General features: G+C 45.2%; 1 protein-coding gene across 16 annotated transcripts in view; it reads right to left on the minus strand.

Annotated features, from left to right (window-relative positions):
- Positions 1 to 20,957, minus strand: part of FRMD4A (FERM domain containing 4A) — a gene marked incomplete at its 3' end in the record, with an annotated part of 767,390 nt that overhangs the window by 197,380 nt on the left and 549,053 nt on the right. Inside the window, exon 1 of one of the 16 annotated variants that reach the window (XM_079914361.1) lies at positions 3,127 to 4,873. The exons of 14 other annotated variants lie outside the window; for them this stretch is intronic. Coding sequence is in view for 1 of the 2 variants with exons in the window: in XM_079914370.1 (XP_079770496.1) it covers positions 2,476 to 2,616 (141 nt within the window). One more of the 16 variants, XM_079914370.1, reaches the window with a different exon arrangement.

The following is a 20,957-nucleotide window of genomic DNA, read 5'->3' on the forward strand; positions in this document are numbered from 1 at the left end:
AACTAGCAAATGCGCGTCTATACCATAATATCAGGTGGTGACGAGTGTTCTTCATTCTTGAGTCATTCTTCCATTCAATAATTTTATCACCGTGCATTAGGGACACAGTTCAGTACCTGGTCTCTGCATCTCTCGACTTATCCCCCTAACTGATCAAAGGGAGCAGACGACTACCCCGCTGCCAACTGCATTTGATTTCTGTGTTACTCATCCCTTCTCCTCATTTATGACTCTACTCCGTACAGAGCTTTCACTTATGTTACAGGAACCCTGGAGATAAGTGCTCACAGCTGAACTTGACCCCCGACCCTCGGACCTTTCACCACTAACATATCTGTGTAATAGGAAGAGCATCTTGGCAGGAACTGGAAGACCCAAGTCAAATCTTAGCCCCGCTTATTATTGGCTGCAGGACTTTGAACAAGCCTCTGTTCATCTCTGCACCCCAATCTCAGACACAAAAGCGAGTGGGCAGGCCCGATGCGGGTGCTGGTGAGTGTTTAACAGTTGGCTTTCTGGAAGGAGAGAGTTTTACTTTGTAGCATTTGCTGGAGCCCTGGTATCACCCTCAAAGGAAATCCTCTAAAGAGCAAGCCTTCTGGTAGCTGTCACAGCTGGCCACCACTCTAACCAAAAGGTGTCTTGCCGCTCCAAGTATCTTCACCATCTCCGATTTCAAGCTACTGTCCGGACAACACTGAGTGTTTCTAACAGACAGATATGACACATACCACCTGCAGATAGAATGCCGCTGGGAGAGGGCATGCCCCTTCCCCATACCTTCCCTATGCATCTCTTCTACCTGGCCGTTCCTGAGTTTTGTCCTTTTATAATAAACCAGTGATCTAGTAAGTTAAAAACAAAACAAAACAAAAACCGATACACACTACCTCAAGAGTGTAGATGCTAGCAAAGGACAGTAAAATAATTAGGAAGCGGATTGATTTATGTAGTTATTATAGTATTTATTACCCTTGCTTTTAATATAATTTGGTTAACTGTAAGTTTATATAATTTAGTGTTAATAATGCCTATGTTTTACAAGCGGAGCACAAAATTCCTGAAACTATAACAACTGGTGCTCATGAGCTGCCCCGGTACAGCTGCCAGGACCAGAAGACCCAAGGACTCCTTTCGGTCCTTGGATTTTTATGACTGTAGCCCCCACTGAAGCCACCTTCTTCCTCCCCAGCTACCAGCCACTTCATGCAGATCCAAAGGAAGGATGCACATGGGCTGATTCCGGCCCTGCCTCACGACATGGGCATCAGAGTCCCTTCCTGGAAGTGCCTTCTCCAGGAAACACGCAGAAGGCGGCCTCTTCTCTTGTTGCCCAACCCGGCTCATTCCCTGACCATTGGCACGTGCAAAGCTGCTGTGTCCTCCTACGAGAGAATTCTTTCTCCTTCCCCTGGAGAAGGCAACGAAGTCATATTATTATTCATGCTTCCATCAAGTCATATTATCACTCACAGTGATTCCTAAGAATATGATTCAGCTGTAAAAAAGAGGAAATCTTGCTATTGGTGACAACATGGATGGACTTGGAGGGCATTATGCTCAGTGAAATAAGTCAGACAGAAGAAGACAAATACTGTATGATCTCACTTATATGTGGAATCTAAAACAAACAAACAAACAACAAAACCAAAAAACCATGAGCCCCTAGATACAGAGAACACGCTGGTGGTTGCCAAAGACAGGGGATGGACATGGGGGGCGGGTGTGAACTGGGGAAGGCGGTCAAAAAGTACAAGCTTCCAGTTAAAATAAATAAGACTTGGGAATGTATCGTACAGCATGCTGACTACAATGAATAATACTGTGTCATATATTTGAGAGTTGCTAAGACAGCAGATATTAAAAGTTCTCATCACAAGAAAAAAATCTTGTAACATATATGGGGACAGATGTTAGCTAGACTTACTGTGGTGATCATGTCACGATATATACAGATATAGAATCATTATGTTGCATGCCTTAATATAATCTTATAAGTCAACTATATCTCAATTTAAAAAAAGAAAACAACTTTTACAAAATAAATAAAAAACTTTGCTGGAAAAAAAAAATCCATTGGCTTCATCTCAATCATTCACCCCTCTAAGTTCAAAGAAAACTACTATAATTATAAATTACACAAAAATATATGCTTCCATACCAAAATGTATAAATTTTTCTTTCAGCAAAAAAGTGCACCCAGGGCTTCCGTCTGGGTGCACCCAGGCAGGCCGTCTGCCAATGCAGGCGACACGGGTTCGAGCCCTGGTCCAGGAAAATCCCACATGCCGCGGAGCAACTAAGCCCATGCGCCACAACTACTGAGCCTGCGCTCTAGAGCCCGTGAGCCACAACTACTGCAGCCCGCGTGCCACAACTACTGAAGCCTGAGCGCCTAGACCCCGTGCTCTGCAACAAGAGAAGCCCCCGCAATGAGAAGCCCGTGCACTGCAACGACGAGTAGCCCCCACTCACCGCAACTAAAGAAAGCCCACGCGCAGCAACGAAGACCCAACGCAGCCAAAAAAAAAAAAAAAAAGAAAGAAAAGGGTACCCAAAATGTTCAAGTTTCAATAGGGCAGCTGACAGCAACTGCACAAGTACTCTGGATAACATTTTAGATATTCAGCACTTGAGTTCTCATTAGGAAGAACTCAAGATCAACAGAGAGGGAGTTCTAGAAAGGAGAGTGCTACAACCATCTGGCATATTATTTTGGAATTCCTTCAAAAACATTTATTAAGAGTTTGAGAAAATTCTCTGAAGGGTGGGGACAATTTTAAGGAAGTTTTAGAAAGCAATTCTGCTTGTCCTGTGCATATTTAAAGCACAAAGTTTTGAACTTCCTTTTACTGTCAAAGGTTAAGGGTATAAACATGTTCTTGAGTTACTTATTCACGTTCTAATAAGCTGTATAAAAACCAAGGAAAATTGGTATCCAAGACATTACTGTATCAAATAAAGTTCTAATAACAGTCATAAAGAAGAGGTAGCCTATCATTTTCTCAAAATATTTCCAAGCATGCCAAGTGTGACGTGACCCCGAGTTCATACCCATACCTAAAAGTGTATCGTGAGATTCTCACTTTCATCTGAAACATACAATTCCCATTCCCTTGATCTCACCTCATCTGCTCAGCAGTTTAAAGAAGTAGCTATGCATCCAGATGTTAAGATCTACCCAAGGAGCTTCCAATTCATTCTTCTCTTCAACAAAATCTCATTACTAAGCCCAGAGGAATTTATAAGCACACTCCCTAGTCTAATAGGAAATTTACAAGCTGCCTCCCTTTTGGAAGGCAAACCGTCCCCGAGAAAAGTCAGCACAGAGAAGTGAGTCTGAACCGAGACTCAACTCTGAATCATCACGTCTTTGAAAGCACAACTTTCTTTTGACAGCACAGCTGTGGCTTTTTTTTCTCAAAAGGGAGACCTGTCTATTGTTCTACACGGATGGGAGATCGGAGCAGCCTGTTCTCGTCATCAGTTCAGAAGAAGGTTGCCGTCCTGGGTGTGTTCGGAGAAGAGTGGTTGGACATCTGTAGCTCTGTCTGGCTTCCAGGGCACAGTGAAATTTTCTTTTGAATACGAACAACTGTAAACAAATATTCCTTTCCTTGTTCTTGTTTTCAGCTGCTCAGGCACAACTGAAGGGCTGGCATCACCCTCAAAGGAAATGCTTTTGGAGAACAAGGCTTCTTGCAGATGTCAGCTGGCTACCGCTCCAGCCATAAATCGACTTGTTACGATACAATTCCATACCAAGCAGAAGCCCGCCAAGTGCACTGTGACCCCAAAGGATACACAGAAAAGTGTTATTTTGAAAGTGAGGCGTCCACCCCATTTATCCAACTTTGCTGTTAAGACACACACCGAATCACGAAAACTACATTTAAACATGGAAATGCCTTTGTAACACGAGCTTAAGGGAACACAGTAGAATATGAGACGTGCACTATAAAGGCAGCCAATAAAACTGTCATGAACATGTACGGGAACGAAGAGGCAAAAATAAGACAGTTGATGTGCTAGGTTAATAGGCTTATGGGTGGTCCCCATCCCCACCCCTACCCAAATATGACTTCACATCTTTTTTCTTCTTCAGTTAAAAAATGTAGAAAAGAAACTTAATCTAGAAAAATGAAGGACACTTTGAGGTCAGCCATAGGAAATGGAGCTCGAGAAGCTTCGTTCTCAGAAAATTCTTCTTAGATTGCCTATATTTTAACATATCAAATCAAACGAATTAATTTACAAATGAGAATTATGATTGTCACAGATGTTAGAAATCTCAAGACCGGAAGTCTCACACCTTCTCTCCCTGCAGGAGGAATTCATGGGAGACCGACTGAGACCAGAAAGGATTCAGGGAGCACAGGATCTGAAAGGCGGGGTGTTTGAGGGCCTCCATCTACCAGAGCCTAACACATTCCTGATGGCGGAAGGGGGTTCTGTCCAAGTATGACAGAGGAGTCCCCTCTGCAGGGCATCACCGAAAAACAAATAACTACCTAACTAGCAATGACAAACTCCCCCAAAGGGCGATTCTGAAGAGCTTTACATGGAGGGGTACAGGGTTCAGCATGTGAAAATATGTTTTATTAGGAATGTTTTCTCTTCAAATTCAAAACTAAGTAAACCCCATTCCAATATGCTTCTCGTTATCACCTTTTTCTCTACACATCACCCCCTCCTCTCTCTCCCTCTTTGAGTCACTTCTTGGATGTCCGCTCTCCCCTTTTTCTTGCCCCTTGTCAAATGTGTTATCTACTATGGTATATACAAGAAGAGGAAGTACTCTGAAGAAATAACCCTAGTTCCCCTGTTCATAATATTTTCAGAGAAAACTAATGCAATTGTGCAAATGACAACAGGGTAACATAATAAACTTAGAAAAACATACGACTTCAAAAAATAAAAACTGAAGTACATTCAATTAATGCATGTTACCATAATATTTCCTGAGACTAATTTACACTGGAACTGTTATCACTAAGACACTGGGGGCTGAGGTGAGGGTAGGGAGGGAAGGAGAGCCAGGTTTCTAGTTACCACGTGCCTACTTGTTCATAGCTCTGCACAAGTTACCAAGCTGTGATCCGGATTCACTTTAGAGACAATACCTCATGGACAATAAAATAAGAAATATTAAAGACTCATTGGAATTGCACAAAACCAAGAATTCACATTTCCAAAACACACTTTGGAGAGTTGTCAGTACTCCCCCAAACAACCCGAAATCTGACCCTGTAAAACGTTATCATCAAAGAGAAAATTCCGATTTCTGAAGTGTCCAAGCCAAGGCCCAAACCTAGAGACGTAAGTCTTAGAGCACGTCCTGTGAGCACGGTCCATGAAGCCACGGAGTGTCCCGGGGATGCCAGAAGTATGACAGCAGCACCTCACAATCCGCCCTCTGACCCAGGCCATTCTGTGGCTCGGAAGGAAATTCCAGAGACATGACTACAAGTTCCCAGGGAAACTCACTGCTGGGGCTTCTGCTGTTTGGGTCACCTCAGTGTGTCACATCCCTCTCTCCACTTCAGTTTCCTCTGCAGATAAATGAGGACCCAAGGACTCACCTAAGTACCAGAAAGTCACAGGACACCAGAATCGCAGTAATTATGAAGCTGTCACATCCAGGGGACGAATAAATGCCACACATTCACAGTGGCCTCAAGAAAGTCAACCCCACAGTAAATGACGACACAGATAGAAAGGATTTCAGGCAAATTAAAAGTTGTTAAAAATATTCATCCATCTGCTGCTCACACCTAACCTGTACCATGGACATACCAGATATAATATAATAAGTTATTATAATGTATATTTCAAACATTATAATAAAAGTGCATGAGGGTCAACAGGGAGGGGATAAGGGGATATATGTGTATATATAGCTGATTCACTTTGTTATACAGCAGAAACTAACACACCATTGTAAGGCAATTATACTCCAGTAAAGATGTTAAAAAAAAAAAGTGCATGAGGGGCCCCTGCTTATAACCTTTAAAAAAAGTTAAAGGTATATTGTCCATTTTTACTATGGTTTTTCCCTCTGTCTGATTTATCTCAAGCTTATTACCTTTTTTTTTGTCTCTAAGTGACATCATATTAAAATAAAGATGCTCATGGAAAGAAAGGAGATATCAAGTATTAGACAGCAGAAGTCTGATTCAGAGAGAATGACTGGGTCCCAGCTTTGCTCCATGACCTCTGGCAAGTTATTTCACCTCTGTCTTCATTATGAGTCTCCTGGGTTCAGAAGGACACACACAGGCATGTTCTTGAGGTTCTTGGCTGCTGAATAGTCAGAACTGATAAAACCCAGATGAAAGTGATTAAATGTGTGGCCCTATTATAAACAAATTCACCTGGCAATGGAACGTAATATAAGAACTGAAGGGACTTCCCTGGTGGCGCAGTGGATAAGACTCCGTGCTCCCAATGCAGGGGGCCCGGGTTTGATCCCAGGTTAGGGAACTAGATCCCACGTGCATGCCGCAACTAAGAGTTCGCATGCCACAACTAAGGAGCCCGTGAGCCACAACTAAGGAGCCCGCCTGCTGCAAATGAGACCTGGCACAAGCAAATAAATAACTAAATGAATAAATATTAAAAAAAAAAAGAATGGAAACAGCCTTGCATTCTTCAAAGCCTGACCCTCTGCAAGTGTGCACTTGATGAGGTCATGAGTGCGGCCAGTGTCTCACTGGAGGATCTTTGGAAACCAGACCGTGGTGGCTGCTGCCCGGGTCTCTGCCTCCAGCGAAAGGAAACTGGGTTTTCTCTGGTGACACAAGAAGAGGAGTCGTGGTGTTGTGTGGGTACTAAGGGATTGGGGACAGCAGAGGGCCGTGTGGGCAGGTGTGTCACAGGGAAGATCAAATCTGACTCCATATGGGATCTGTCTCTTTTTCTTTAAGCTTCGTATCCTATTGTTTTTCCTGAAAGTTAATCACTGAAGGAATGTTGCCTACAGCCTGCAGTGCACAGGATACCCCATTCTTAAGGCTCTGACCTTTAAAGGTATAACTTTTCCATTCATAAGAGATAAAAAGTTACAGAACAGAAAATAACATGTCTTTTTTTCCCAAATCCATTAATTGCATTATTTTTTGAATTTTATTTTATTTTTTTATATAGCAGGTTCTTATTAGTTATCTATTTTATATATATTAGTGTATACATGTCAATCCCAATCTCTCAGTTCATCCCACCACCCCCCTGTCCCCCGCCCCGCTTTCCCCCCTGGTGTCCATACGTTTGTTCTCTACATCTGTGTCTCTATTTCTGCCCTGCAAACCGGTTCATCTGTACCATTTTTCTAGGTTCCACATATATGCATTAATATACGATATTTGTTTTTTTCTTTCTGACTTACTTCACTCTGTATGACAGTCTCTAGATCCATCCACGTCTCTACAAATGACCCAATTTTGTTCCTTTTTATGGCCGAGTAATATTCCATTGTATATATGTACCACACCTTCTTTATCCATTCGTCTGTCGATGGGCATTTAGGTTGCTTCCATGACCTGGCTATTGTAAATAGTGCTGCTGTCAACATTGGGGTGCATGTGTCTTTTTGAATTATGGTTTTCTCTCGGTATATGCCCAGGAGTGGGATTGCTGGGTCATAATAACATTTGTCTTGTTGGAGGTTTATAGGAACACTGTGACCAGACCTATGGGGACAGCTGCAAGAATAAAGGATTCTGACAACAAGAAGTCTGCAACAACCAACCACACCGCCTCCCCTTTTAGTATAAAAGAAGCCTGAATTCTAACCTGGGCTTGATTCTTTGGGACACGAGTGCATCATCTTCTCGACCTGATGGCTTTCTGAATAAAGCCGCTATCCGTTGCCCCAACAACTCATCTCTTGACTTACTGGCCTGTCATGCATTAAACAGCATAAGCTTGGACCCGGTAACAGGTGGACCGTTTTAGTCCCTGCCTCTGCCACCTTGCAGACCACTGCTGTGTGTGATCAAGCCACAAGTCCTACTGGACCATCATTTCAATCCTCTCCAGATGGGACTGCAGGGGAGAGGGTAAAAAAACATTAATAATTGGTCTCTGGGCCTAAAGTTGAGAAGAAAGGGATAGACTCAGATAGGTTGGAGGAGAGGACAGCCAGGGAGCTCCACTGATGGGCTCGTGTGACCCCAGTGGAGACGAACTCCTACCCAGAGCTCCTCTGTGGGATGTGGGGAAGAGGGGACTCTTTTCCCCTTCCAACAAGACACTGCAATCTGAGGACAAACTATAGACATGGAGTCGGACAGGCGCGTCTCAGATACAGAAGGTCAAGGCCAGTGGGGAATTTCAGCCCAGGGCCAGAGTGTGACAGATGATGGCTCTCCCCCATCTGAGAGCCAACCCTCTGATTAAATGGTCAGGAGGAAAGGGACACTGCGAGAGCCACATGCAGGGGCCCTGGTTATGCACCACGGACACCACCTTGGCGACCACAGAGCAGTGAAGCCACTGCAGTTCCGTTAACGGAAGTTAACGGAAGTGCAGGTGAGGCCTCCAGCCCCTGGAAGGCAGCAGAGCTTTCTGAATTACATTCTGACCATCTGGACACTGAAAGAACGATAACCTGATTGTCCTTTCTCCTGCCACCGCCAGAGCATCTTCCGAAGACAGGATCTTCTTGACCACCATTTTGAGTATATCAGCAAGATCTCCATCCATTATTCTACCCAAAATACACATATTAACCCAGATTCACCTCATTCACAGCACATCTACAGGCAAGCTTTGGCTTTCTACCCAGGCCTAGGGTCCCACAAAACCTTGCTTCTGCAACCAGAAGAACTAAAGTCTCTGAAGATCCAAGGAGACTCCATGCTACCTGACGCTCCATTATTGTTGTTATTATTATTTGGAGAAGGACGGGCAAAGGGAATAGAGCTTTCTCATAGGTGACGGGGAGTTCGGGGTTTCGACCAGTGAGGGAGTCTCAGGAAGCCTGGATAGAGCCCGGCTGGAAACAGAAGGTGGGAATGTCTAGCCAGCAGAATCCTGAGCAGATCTGGATGGAAGGCCTCAGGGAATAACGGCCTGAGGAGGAGATTCCTGACGTGGTTATAAAGCATCCCTCGTTGACTAGCACTGTGGCTACCATTGTGAGAGATGAGTATCTGAACGCTGGATAAGGAGCCCTCTGAGATCCGGCCTCACCTCACCACATCTGGTTTTTTCAAATACTCTCCTTCCCCCGGCTCCACCCCTGCAATTCCAAGACCAGTCCAAGTCCAGGACTCACCTGCCCTGGACTTCTAAGTTCTGTTTCCCTGAGGACCACCCTTACCTCAGGGCCTGGCCCCTGCTGTCTCTTTTGCCTGGAAACACTTTCTCTTCCTTCATGTATACAAAGGACCATCCCTGCCTGCCTGCAACAGGCCACCACCAAGCCAGGGGCTGGAGACACAGCAGTGACCAAAGGAAGCACCATCTTGATTCTCAGAGGTCACTGGCTTGAGGGGAAGATGGACATGACTTTCACTCATTCTTGCAGACTCAGCTGTGCTGATACACATGCTTTCTCCTCCCTGTGGGGGGATTTTCCCACCCCTGGCCGGCAGCTACAATGCCAGGCCTGTAGCCTTTCCTCCTGTTGTCCCCAGGTCACTGAACTGGGGTTTACAGAGGATGGAAGGAGGGCTCTGGGGCCTGACCACCTGGGTTCGTGTCTTATCCCAGCTTCACTGGGGGCGAGCTGGGTGTAATCCCCCACAAGCACTTTGCCAATTTGTGCCTCATTCCCCAGTCTGTGAAATGGAGACCATCATTGTGCCAACCTCATGGAGCTGCTGAAAGGAATAACTAAGTTAACACACACAGAGTGTGCGTGGCACGGAGTAGGCTCAATATCACCTTTAGAAGTCTCTAGTCAGGGGGCTTCCCTGGTGGCTCAGTGGTTGAGAATCCACCTGCCAACGCAGGGGACACAGGTTCGAGTCCTGGTCCGGGAAGATCCCACATGCTGTGGAGCAACTAAGCCCATGCGCCACAACTACTCAGCCTGCGCTCTAGAGCCTGCGAGCCGCAACTACTGAAGCCCGCACCTCCTAGAGCCAATGCGCCACAACTACTGAGCCCACCTGCTGCAACTACTGAAGCCCGCGTGCCTAGAGCCCGTGCTCCGCAACAAGAGAAGCCACCGCAATGAGAAGCCTGTACACCGCAACAAAGAGTAGCCCCTGCTCGCTGCACTAGAGAAAGCCCGCACACAGCAATGGAGACCCAACACAGCCAAACAAAAAAAAAAAAAAAAAAAGAGTCTCTAGTCAGGGAAGGTGACGCTCCCCTGAGCAGCAGCGTCAGGAAGATGAGAGACTACGTGTCCCGCCCTGCAGGGTGGAACCCGGTTTTCATCAGCTGCTGCCACTCCCCCACCTCCACACCTGCAGGACGGCCTGGGTGAGGCTGCAGCTTTCGGCCACTCATGCCAGGCTGTCTGCCGCTGTGGCCGGATGGGAGAGGACAATGGCCTGGGCGGGCAACATCTGGGTGGCTGTCCCCAGCGCTGAGCAAGTACCAGGTCTTCACAGAGCAGAGTCCACGGGGCCGTGGCCCTGGGTAAAAGGCCTACTCCCCCCGACAGAGCACCTGGAGGTCCAGCCCTCCCCCAAACAGCCATGGCTGCCTGTCATCCCACGCCCCCTGCCAGCATCCACAGAGAGCTGATGGAAGGCACGCCGGAGCCGGACGAGGAACGGAGGTTTAGGGGTGTCAGCAGCACGTGTAAGATGACAATGGTGCAGACCACAAGGACCACCAGGCCACGTACACAGTCTGTCACTGGAGGAGGAGATGAAGGCCTCTTGCTGGCAGGGAGGCCTCGCCTGTTTCTCCTGGCAGATTCAGGGTGTTACTCTTACTGAAAAGCGTTCACAACACAGGTGTCTGTGCAGAGATCCTTCAAGGCTGGCTGAGAAGGTATAAACTCCGAAGAAACAAAACATACAAAGCAGCAGCAAGAACCCTTCTAAACCATCCAACATCCCGCTGTTCTCCTTGAAGGGAGAAAAGAAGAAAGAAAATGACACCTGGGCTTTGGCACATGGAGCTCTGGCTTCAGTATCTCAGTGACAGAGTTTTGGTTGGAATGGAGATGCTTTTTCCAAAGGAAAAGTCCAAAAAAAAACATAAGGTTGACTCTGTGGATCGAAAAGAATATTTTTTGTATGAGATCGAAACTTTAACACATAAACTTTAAAGATAAAAATAGCATAATAAAAATAAAATTGAATGAGAAAGTGAAGACCGTGACATCCAAAGAACACAAAGTATCTGCACAGAGGATTCCCAAAGGTGACCAGATTGTAGTATAATATATACAACGTGTCGGGGGCACAGAGTACATTATACGTATTCTGTATCGACACATAGATGAGAAAGTGTCACAAGTTTAGAGGAACAGAGGTGGCACTGAAGCTTGAGATTTAAAATAAGGAAAGACTAAGGACAATGAAAGAGCCTTTAAAGATACGTTCCAGGGCTTCCCTGGTGGCGCAGTGGTTGAGAGTCCGCCTGCCGATGCAGGGGACGCGGGTTCGTGCCCCGGTCCGGGAGGATCCCACATGCCGCGGAGCGGCTGGGCCTGTGAGCCATGGCCGCTGAGCCTGCGCGTCCGGAGCCTGTGCTCCGCAACAGGAGAGGCCACAACAGTGAGAGGCCCGCGTGCCGCAAAAAAAAAACAAAAAAAAAAAAACAAAAAAAACCCGATACGTTCCAAGCAAGAAGAGCAAGGAAAGGAGTTTCCATTGTTTGGTGCTAATGGATTTTTGTTAAAAGATGAGCTGCTGGACCACTCAGTTTAATCTTCTCAACCAAGAAGGGAAACAGTAGGACTAACGACTAAAAGAATATAAACTAACTGCACCTCTTTTCCTGGAAAACATCTCAGGTGGTTCATACAGTTAAATATTAAAAATAGAAGGTTTATCAGGTCTTTCTAAGCATGAAAGCAATGGATGAGCCAAAAGGGAAAAATGTATGGATCTGATTACATTTTTAAATAATTGTACTCCATAAATCACCGTCAGCAAAAAGAAAAAGCAAATGCAAAGGTGGGGGGGGGGAGGAGGAAAACAACTATAATGAAGGGTTACTATGTTAAAGCTAAAATTCTTTAATTCGTAGATGACTACAAGTTAAGTAGAAGACTACTAACAGCCTACAGGAAATAAAACTAAGATGCAAATGGCTAAAAAGGTCATCTTCTTTTTTTTTTTTTAAATTTTATTTATTTATGGCTATGTTGGCTCTTCGTTACTGTGCGAGGGCTTTCTCTAGTTGCGGCAAGCGGGGGCCAGTCTTCATCGCGGTGCGCCGACCTCTCACTATCGCGGCCTCTCTCGTTGCGGAGCACAGGCTCCAGACGCGCAGGATCAGTAATTGTGGCTCACGGGGCTAGTTGCTCTGCGGCATGTGGGATCCTCCCAGACCAGGGCTCGAACCCATGTCCCCTGCATTGTCAGGCAGATTCTCAACCACTGCACCACCAGGGAAGCCCCAGGTCATCTTCTTTGACAGTCATTTCTCCTCTAGAAAAGATCTATCCGTCTTTCTAGTAATCCAGAGAGTAATCTAGTGACCGCCCCTCATGAAATAAGAGAAATGGGTTTAAAGGATTATACATAGTGTGTATTCATTCTGCAAATGTTTATGGTACATAGTTATGTGCCTAGCATTTTATTAGATAGATAATGATGAACACAATTTTGTTCCTATACTTAACGAGCTTCTATGTCCAACAGAAGAAATACCCAAGTTAACAGGAGATTACAGTGTAATCTGTGTGACCGTGGGGTGAGTGTAAGATGCAATGAGGCAGAGGGTCGGGGAGACCCTCACTCATACCTGGAGGATGGGTGAGTGCTCAGGTGAGGAAGTGATATCTGAAGACAGGACATCCGGCAGAGACAAGCTGACGTAAGAAGAGCTGGATGGGAGAGAACGTGGTATGTTCTGGAAACATCAGTCAGGCAGTAGAGCTGGGGCACAGGGTGGTGGGTTGGTGTGGAGCAATGAGAAATACAGCTGGAGAACCCTACTTACGACAACGGGTAGAAGGAACAACGTATATCAGTGGTCTGAGGATGGCTAAATCGTTGATGAAATAGTTAAGTATCCACTGGACAACGTTTCCAAATCAATTTAATCCTAACTGGTGTAAAAATGAGGGGAACCTGGAAAGAGGGTTCTAATTGCAGGTGTTGAGGCTCACTGCCTTAGAAAACACACAAGCAGTTGGGAAATTATAAAGAGATACTAAACATAAGCCCTCAGTATCCATATTACCCCCCAGCGATTTGTAACCAGACACAGAAAGTGTGCTGACCGAATGTGCAGATGACAAGAGGCTTGTTTAGATTGTAGCTTCCACGTCTACAAGCTGGGGGTCATACTGCTTATGGTTCCAGGTCCTGTTCTTAGTTCACGTGTTAGAAGTACAGCATCGTGAATAATGAAATCAAGAGGTCTCCTACACTCTACTACGATTAAACTATTTCTAGAAATTTGTGTTTAATTCTGGGTACCATATTTTAGGTAGGACATGAAAGAAAGTGGGGCAAGATCAAAGAAGGGTAATCAGACTGGGTAAAGATATGGAAACCATGTCTTCTCAGGGCTGACGGAAAAGCTGCATGCTGGCTTCAGTGATAGGGACCCTGTAATCTATCCCCCATGCAAGACACCTTTGCGAGTGAAAAGGGAGGCTATCATGGATTCCACGGGGGCACTAGGTATAAACTGGACTGTCCTGGGAAGGCTTGGACGTGGGGACTTGCTAATTTGATGATCTAAGGCTAATGTGATGTTTAGGTTTGATAACTGAATGAGAAGGGAGAACTTTGCTTTGGCTGGCAGAAATGGAATCTATGAGTAGAAGTTTCAAAAGACACATCAGATTTCAATAGAAGGGAGAACTTTCTAACAAGCACCACTGTTCAAGATGGAACAAGTTGCCCTCCCACCACTGCAAGTAATCAGGAAGGGCCAGAGACTGTCAGCCTGCGATGCTGTAGAAAGGTTTACTGGACTCTGGGAGAAGGTGGATGGACACATTCTAAGGTATGAGCCATGGACATACGTGCACACCTATAAACAAGAATTCCCCCCAAAATAGATTCATTCTAATAACTCACGTATTTACTTATAATGCTTCCTGCTACAGTATTACACGTACTTTGATGAAACAAATAGTTACCACATCCACTGACTGCTTCAGAAGACTTTAAGAAAATCACACTACAGATGGTAGGCACAAACATATTATTCTTCTTTTTCCCTTACCAATTTCCTTTGTATAAATGTGCAATCAAAAGTCCTCTATTTAGGGGCTTCCCTGGTGGTGCAGTGGTTAAGAATCCGCCTGCCAATGCAGGGGACACAGGTTTGATCCCTGGTCTGGGAAGATCCCGCATGGCGCGAAGCAACTAAGCCCGTGTGCCACAACTACTGAGCCTGCATGCCACAACTACTGAAGCCTGTGTGCCTAGAGCCTGTGCTCCGCAACAAGAGAAGCCACTGCAATGAGAAGCCAATGAAGAGTAGCCCCCACTTGCCACAATTAGAGAAAGCCTGCGTGCAGCAACAAAGACTCAACACAGCCAAACGAATAAATAAATAAATTTATTTTTTAAAAAAGTTATCTATTTAAAAACACAATGCTCATTGCAGCACTATTTACAATAGCCAGGACATGGAAGCAATCTAAATGTCCATCAACAGAGGAATGGATAAAGAAGATGTGGTACATATAGACAATGGAATATTACTCAGCCATAAAAAATGAAATAATGCCATTTGCAGCAGCATGGATGGACCCAGAGATTGTCATACTGAGTGAAGTAAGTCAGAGAAAGACAAATATCATATGATATCACTTATATGTGGAATCTAAAAAAAGGGTACAAATGAACTTATCTACAAAACAGAAATAGAGTTACAGATGTAGAAAACAAACTTATGGTTGCCGGGGGTAAAGGTGGGGGAGGGATGAATTGGAGATTGGGATTGACATATACACACTACTATAAATAAAATAGATAACTAATAAGGACCTACTGTATAGCACAGGGAACTCTACTCAACACTCCGTAATGGCCTATATGGAAAAAGAATCTAAAAAAGAGTGGATATATGTATGTGTATAACTGATTCACTTTGCTGTACACCTGAAACTAACACAACATTGTAAATCAACTCTACTCCAATAAAAGTTAAAAGAAAAAACACACACACACAGGAAACTGCAATGCTGTGTGGGGTGGTTATGTTTCTGTAGTTGGTTTGCTCTTCATGTAATGGACAACCAAGAACCAATGGCATTTTCTTGGTAATATGAATCTGCCTGTTTTATTCCAGTGTCTGATTCAATCTGTCATTTTAAATTAATTTTTTGTTTTTGCTTATGTTGTGCTCAGTGGGATGAGACAACACTATTTATAGCCATGGGTCTTATTAAGCAATAGGTTACCACATTTTTATTGTAAATTATTTTGTTGACCTTAAATTATATATATATATGTGTGTGTGTGTGTGTATATATATATATATATATATATATATATATATGATTGAAATAGAATGACATGACTGTCATAACAGGCACTCAGTAAATATTTGTACATGCATTAATAAATATGCACTCAAATAACATATATCCTTATATATCATTTCAAGGGTAATTCCAAACTATAGGTACTACAGAACCTGATTTGCATTTAGTGAGCTATGTTTTAATTTGCCTATTCTGTAGAAACATACCCTTAAACCCAGGCTCAGAAACACAGGCATTCTTTGTGGTTTATATCATCTGTGTGATGACATGGCACATGAGCAGAATTATCAACAGTCTGCCATCAGTGATAGCTGGGGAGCCTTGCCACACAGATAAGAGAATTTGGGACTGGGCTGTCCCTCCCACAAACAACTCCCTTTGTGTATTATACAGTCAAACTCTCCACTACCCCAAGGGATGTGAGGGGCAGAAAAGAGAATTTTAGACATCCCCAAGCTCCTGGAGTTCCATCCTTGGGTCTTGGTGACTCTGAAGCAAGGTGGGACAGAACAGATGCCTAAGACGGTGGATTGGTCCCCAGGCCACCTGCTTTCACAGAACCTGCATGAGATACAAAGCGGCCACATGCCACTCGTGCCTGAGTCCAGGGGCCCAGGGCGCAGATGCCACATCTTCCAGGCTTGGAAGGAAGTGCTCCAGTCCAAGAGCTGATCCTTCTAAGACTCACGCTTAAACCAGATCGTACTTCCAATGGCATCACAGCACAGCGGACCCGGGGCACATGGGTGCCCTTGATCTGGAAAGCCACAGCCCTGCAGGATGGCCCCAGCTCCAGGAGGCGGGAGCAAGCCCTTGACCCTCCCCAGCCCAAGGCCCCTAATAAAAAAGCTCTCCAGGGAGCGCTTGGGAACCTGGACTGCTTGCATTCAGGGAAATTTTCACAGCTACCTTAGACATCGGCACGGGGCAGTCCGTCTGGGCTGGAGGCTGCCGCCTGGATGTTTACGTAACCGAGTTCTCTGGAAAGGATTCGGCTGGAGTGTCGCTGGCAGGGACTGCTCACTCTTGCACGAGCTGTGCTGGCAGATCTCACCCTCCATTCATCTTTGAGGTTTCAACGCTGGCCGGCTGCCCGGGGCGCCACCGCAGAGGCTTCCTGAAGACCTGCTCCCAGGTCTCCTGCTTCTGCTGTGGCAGCGTCATGGACAGGACAGGACCCCTTGTTTCCCAGCACCATTTACAAACAGGGGTGGGGCATCAGACTAGGAAAGGAAGGGAAATGCGGGGGGGAGGGAGAGGATTCCAAAACCAAAGGAAGGCTCCCCCCCTCCTTTTCACCCCAGGATGCCTCTCGGTGGCAAGGCTGTCACTGGGTGTAACGCGCTGCTGTAACATGCAATGGCCACGGCAAACGGGAGATCTAAAAACATCCAGGGTGCATCTCACTGAGAGCAGTTACAGAAATAAAGACATGATCCTGGATCTGTTAGTCAAACCAAAAATTCTAATTGGACACAGAACGATTTCTCCAAGCTTTCGGCAGGAGGTAATTATTCTGTTGCCTACACAAAGGAAAAAAGGAGGAAACAGAGCCTACTGTTTGGGCTGTTTCCACACAAGAAGGAACGAGAGAAGTTTCTGCTTGTATCGGAACTGATTAAAAGATGGCAGGGTTCCTGATCTTTCCTCTTTCCTGATTTAACCAGGAACGCGGGTGTCAAATGGTTTACACATGTCATTCCAAAGCCTTTGGAACCGAACTTGAGTGTATTTTCAGCGTACGCTGGAGAAAAGACCTGGAAATGAGTGTGTGATGAGATCACTTTTTAGGGAAAGGCAGATATGAACAAATACATGAGGCAGGGATTTCATCTTATATCCTTCATAGTGTCCAGCGTGGAGCTTGAAACACACGAAACTCTTGGGAAGTATGATTGATTGAAAATATGGAGTTACAATTCTTGACTGTGGTGACGGTTTCACAGGTGTGGATATATGTCAAAGCTCATCAAATGGTACACTTTAAACACGTGCTGCTCATTGTGTGTCAATGATACATCACTAAATCCATTTAAAATATGAGAGACTCACTCCTTTCATGCATCAGAAAAGGGACAGACCATCAGGATGATCTGAAAGGTCCAATTTGTTTTTGTTGTTGCTGTTACTTTCCTGAATTTTATTATAGCCATGTCTGGTGTACACACACCATACACTTGGCACCTAAGGAATGTTCGTTGAGTGAATAAGTGACCGAAGAGTGCAATGTATGGAGACATACATCTCAGCAGAGTTCTTCACACTTTGAGGAGAAATTACTTCATTTTCTATATCTTATATTTTTTAAATTTGAAGTGTGAATTGGATTTACGGTGTTTCTCAGATGTTGTCATATCCAGGACTGAGCCACAAAGTCTTTAAATATCAACTCTACCTGGCTGAGTCCCACTTCGTGTCTCTGCCTGGAATTTCTCCTTCCCCAGGCCTGTATATGACATACGTAAAGCTGCCCATTCAGCGTCTCCTTCTGGATAGCTGTTAAATATGTCAAACTCAAAAAGAATGACTGACCTACCTTCTTCTGCAAACCATCTCCACCCGCAGCTCTCACCTCTCAGCTAACAGCCATTCCAGCTCTGCATCACCACGTTCTGTCCTCTCACATCCCACTCCCAACTCACCAGAAAATCTCAAAGTATCCAGACCCTGGACCCTTTTCATCACCTTCACTTTATCACTTGCCCCATGCCTGCAATGGCCAGCCAAGTGGCACCCCTGCCCTTCCCTCTGCCTGTCTTGCAGTCTGGTCCCCACACAGCACCCAAACCATCCCTGTGCAGCCCAAGTGGGATCAGGGTGCCGCCCATGTCCACACTCTCCAGTAGTAAGTCCCATTTCCCCCAGTGCAGAAGCCTTCAAGGCCCCGTGTGATTCCTACCTTTATAACCCCTCACTCACTCTGCTGTTCCGCCCTCATCTCCTTGCTGTTCCCTACAGGTCACTCTTCTGCCCGGGGCCTGTGATGAGCTCCTTCCTCTGTCTGGAATGTTCCCCCCAGACACCCACATGACTCACCTCTTCACTTCCTTCAAAGCTTTGCTCACATATCACCTTTTCATAACGTCTCCTCCGACTCCTGAATTTAAAATAGCAACCTTGTCATACTTCCCAGCCTCCGCTTTATTTTTCTTACAGCAATTACAACCTTCTAGCACACTATATAATTTACTTATTTATTATGTGTCTTGCCTGCCTCTTCCTCGTAGAGTACAAGCTCCATGAGGGCAAGAAGTTTGGTTCGTTTTGTTTGCTGACACATTCCTGGGACAGAAGACGCACATGAGTAAGTGCATGAGTCAGAATGACTGGCTGACTCACCAACTGACTGAAGGAAGGAATAAATGAAGGAACTGCACGCGCAGGCACGCTCTGCCATTCTGCCAGCTGGGGTGCAAGGCTCACCCTCGTATAAAGGATGCTAGCTGGCTGCACCATCCTTGTTGTCTTACTGTTTACTCTTTGACACAGACACGTGCAGACAGAGAAGGGCTGACAGACAGGTAAGGACACAGGCTCAAGCAGGAAAAAAAAAAACAAAACAGTTCCAGCTACATGCAAGCAGGGAGAGAAATGAGACACCACGATATGTGACAAATAAGCACTCATTCATGTCTCTGAGCACCGACCAGGTGCCGAGCATAATACAAGGTGCTTCAGATCAGAAAACTAAGTGCACCCCCTATGGAGAACAGTACGGAGCTTCAGAAAACTAAAAATAGAACTACTATATGATCCTGCAATCCCACTCCCGGGCATGTATCCGGGGAAAACTCTAATTCGAAAAGATACGTGCACCTCGATGTTCATATTAGCACTATTTACAATAGCCAAGACATGGAAGCAACCCAAATGTCCAATGTTCATAGCAGCGCTATTTACCATAGCTGACTCACCAACTGGAAGCAACCCGAATGTCCACTGACAGATGAATGGATAAAGAAGATGTGGTATATATATATAAAGTGGAATATTACTCAGCCACGAAAAGGAATGAAATAATGCCATTGGCAGCAACATGGATGGACCTAGAGATTATCATACTAAGTGAAGCAAGCCAGACAGAGAAAGACAAATACCTTACGATATCACTTCTATGTGGAATCTTAAAACAAATGATACAAATGAACTTATTTACAAAATAGAAACAGACTCAAAGACAAAGAAAACAAACTTACGGTTACCAAAGGGGAAAGGGAGGGGGGATAAATTAGGAGATTGGGATTAACAGATACAAACTAGTAAACATAAAAGAGATAAACAACAAGGTCTTACTTGTTGGGAACTATATTCAATATATATATTCAATATCTTATAATGACCTATCATGGAAAAGAATCAGAAAAAAAATGTGTATATGCATATATACATATCTGAATCGCTTTGCTGTACACCAGAAACTAATACAATATTGCAATCAACTATAATTAAATTAAAAAAATAAAGACATGCTCCTTCCCTTAGAAGCTACAGTGAGAGACATACACATTAACGGGTCATTCGAATTTGAGATCAAACTGGAACAGCAACCTGGTGAGATTCCTGTGGGAGAACACAGGAGGATGACTCGCTCCACTTGGAGGGACAGGAGGAGGTAACTCTGCAGGCTGGAACTGAAGAACGAGCAGGGGTGCCGGCAGACAAGGGACAGGACGGGCCTCTTAATCTGAAGGGTGAGTATTTGCAAGAAGCTGACGTCCAGCAAAGGTCAAATGTGCATGGGGAAAGGCAAGAGTGTGTGGTGGTGTATGCACAACAGACTGAGTATCTGTGTCCCCCCCAGAATCCATATGCTAAATCCTAACTCCCAATATGATGGTATCAGGAGGTGGGATATTCGGGAGGTGATGAGGTCATGAGGGTGGAGCCCACATGAGTGGGATTAGTGCCCTTAGAAAAGGGGCTCCAGAGAGCTCCGTTGCCCCATCTCACTGTTTGGAGACACAGTGAGAAGGCACCATTCATGAACCAGGAAGCGGGTCCTCAGAAGATACCAAATCTGCTGGTAGATTTGGTATCTACCAGCAGATTTGACTCCCCAGCCCCCGGAAGAGTGAGAGATTAACGTCTGTTATTTATAAGCCACCAAGTATTTTGTTACGGTTGCCTGAACAGACCAAGACAGGGTATGAAGGAGAGCAAGACAGTGTATGAAGGAGAGTGTGAGAGAAGAAGTTTAAGAAATAAGAAGCTACCAGGTTGTGGTGAGGCCTTTTATTCCATGTTAAGGGCTGTGGTCTCCAGGGAATGAAGCGGGGCGGCAAGGAGAGGTAGAGAGAGGGGATGCCTGTGTGCGTGCTTGTGGGTGCGTGTGTGTCTGTGTGTGTGTGTGTGTGTGTGCGCGCGGTAGGAT

Source organism: Stenella coeruleoalba (assembly GCF_951394435.1).
Source record: "Stenella coeruleoalba genome assembly, chromosome: 2".
In the NCBI taxonomy this organism is placed as follows: Eukaryota; Metazoa; Chordata; class Mammalia; order Artiodactyla; family Delphinidae; genus Stenella; species Stenella coeruleoalba.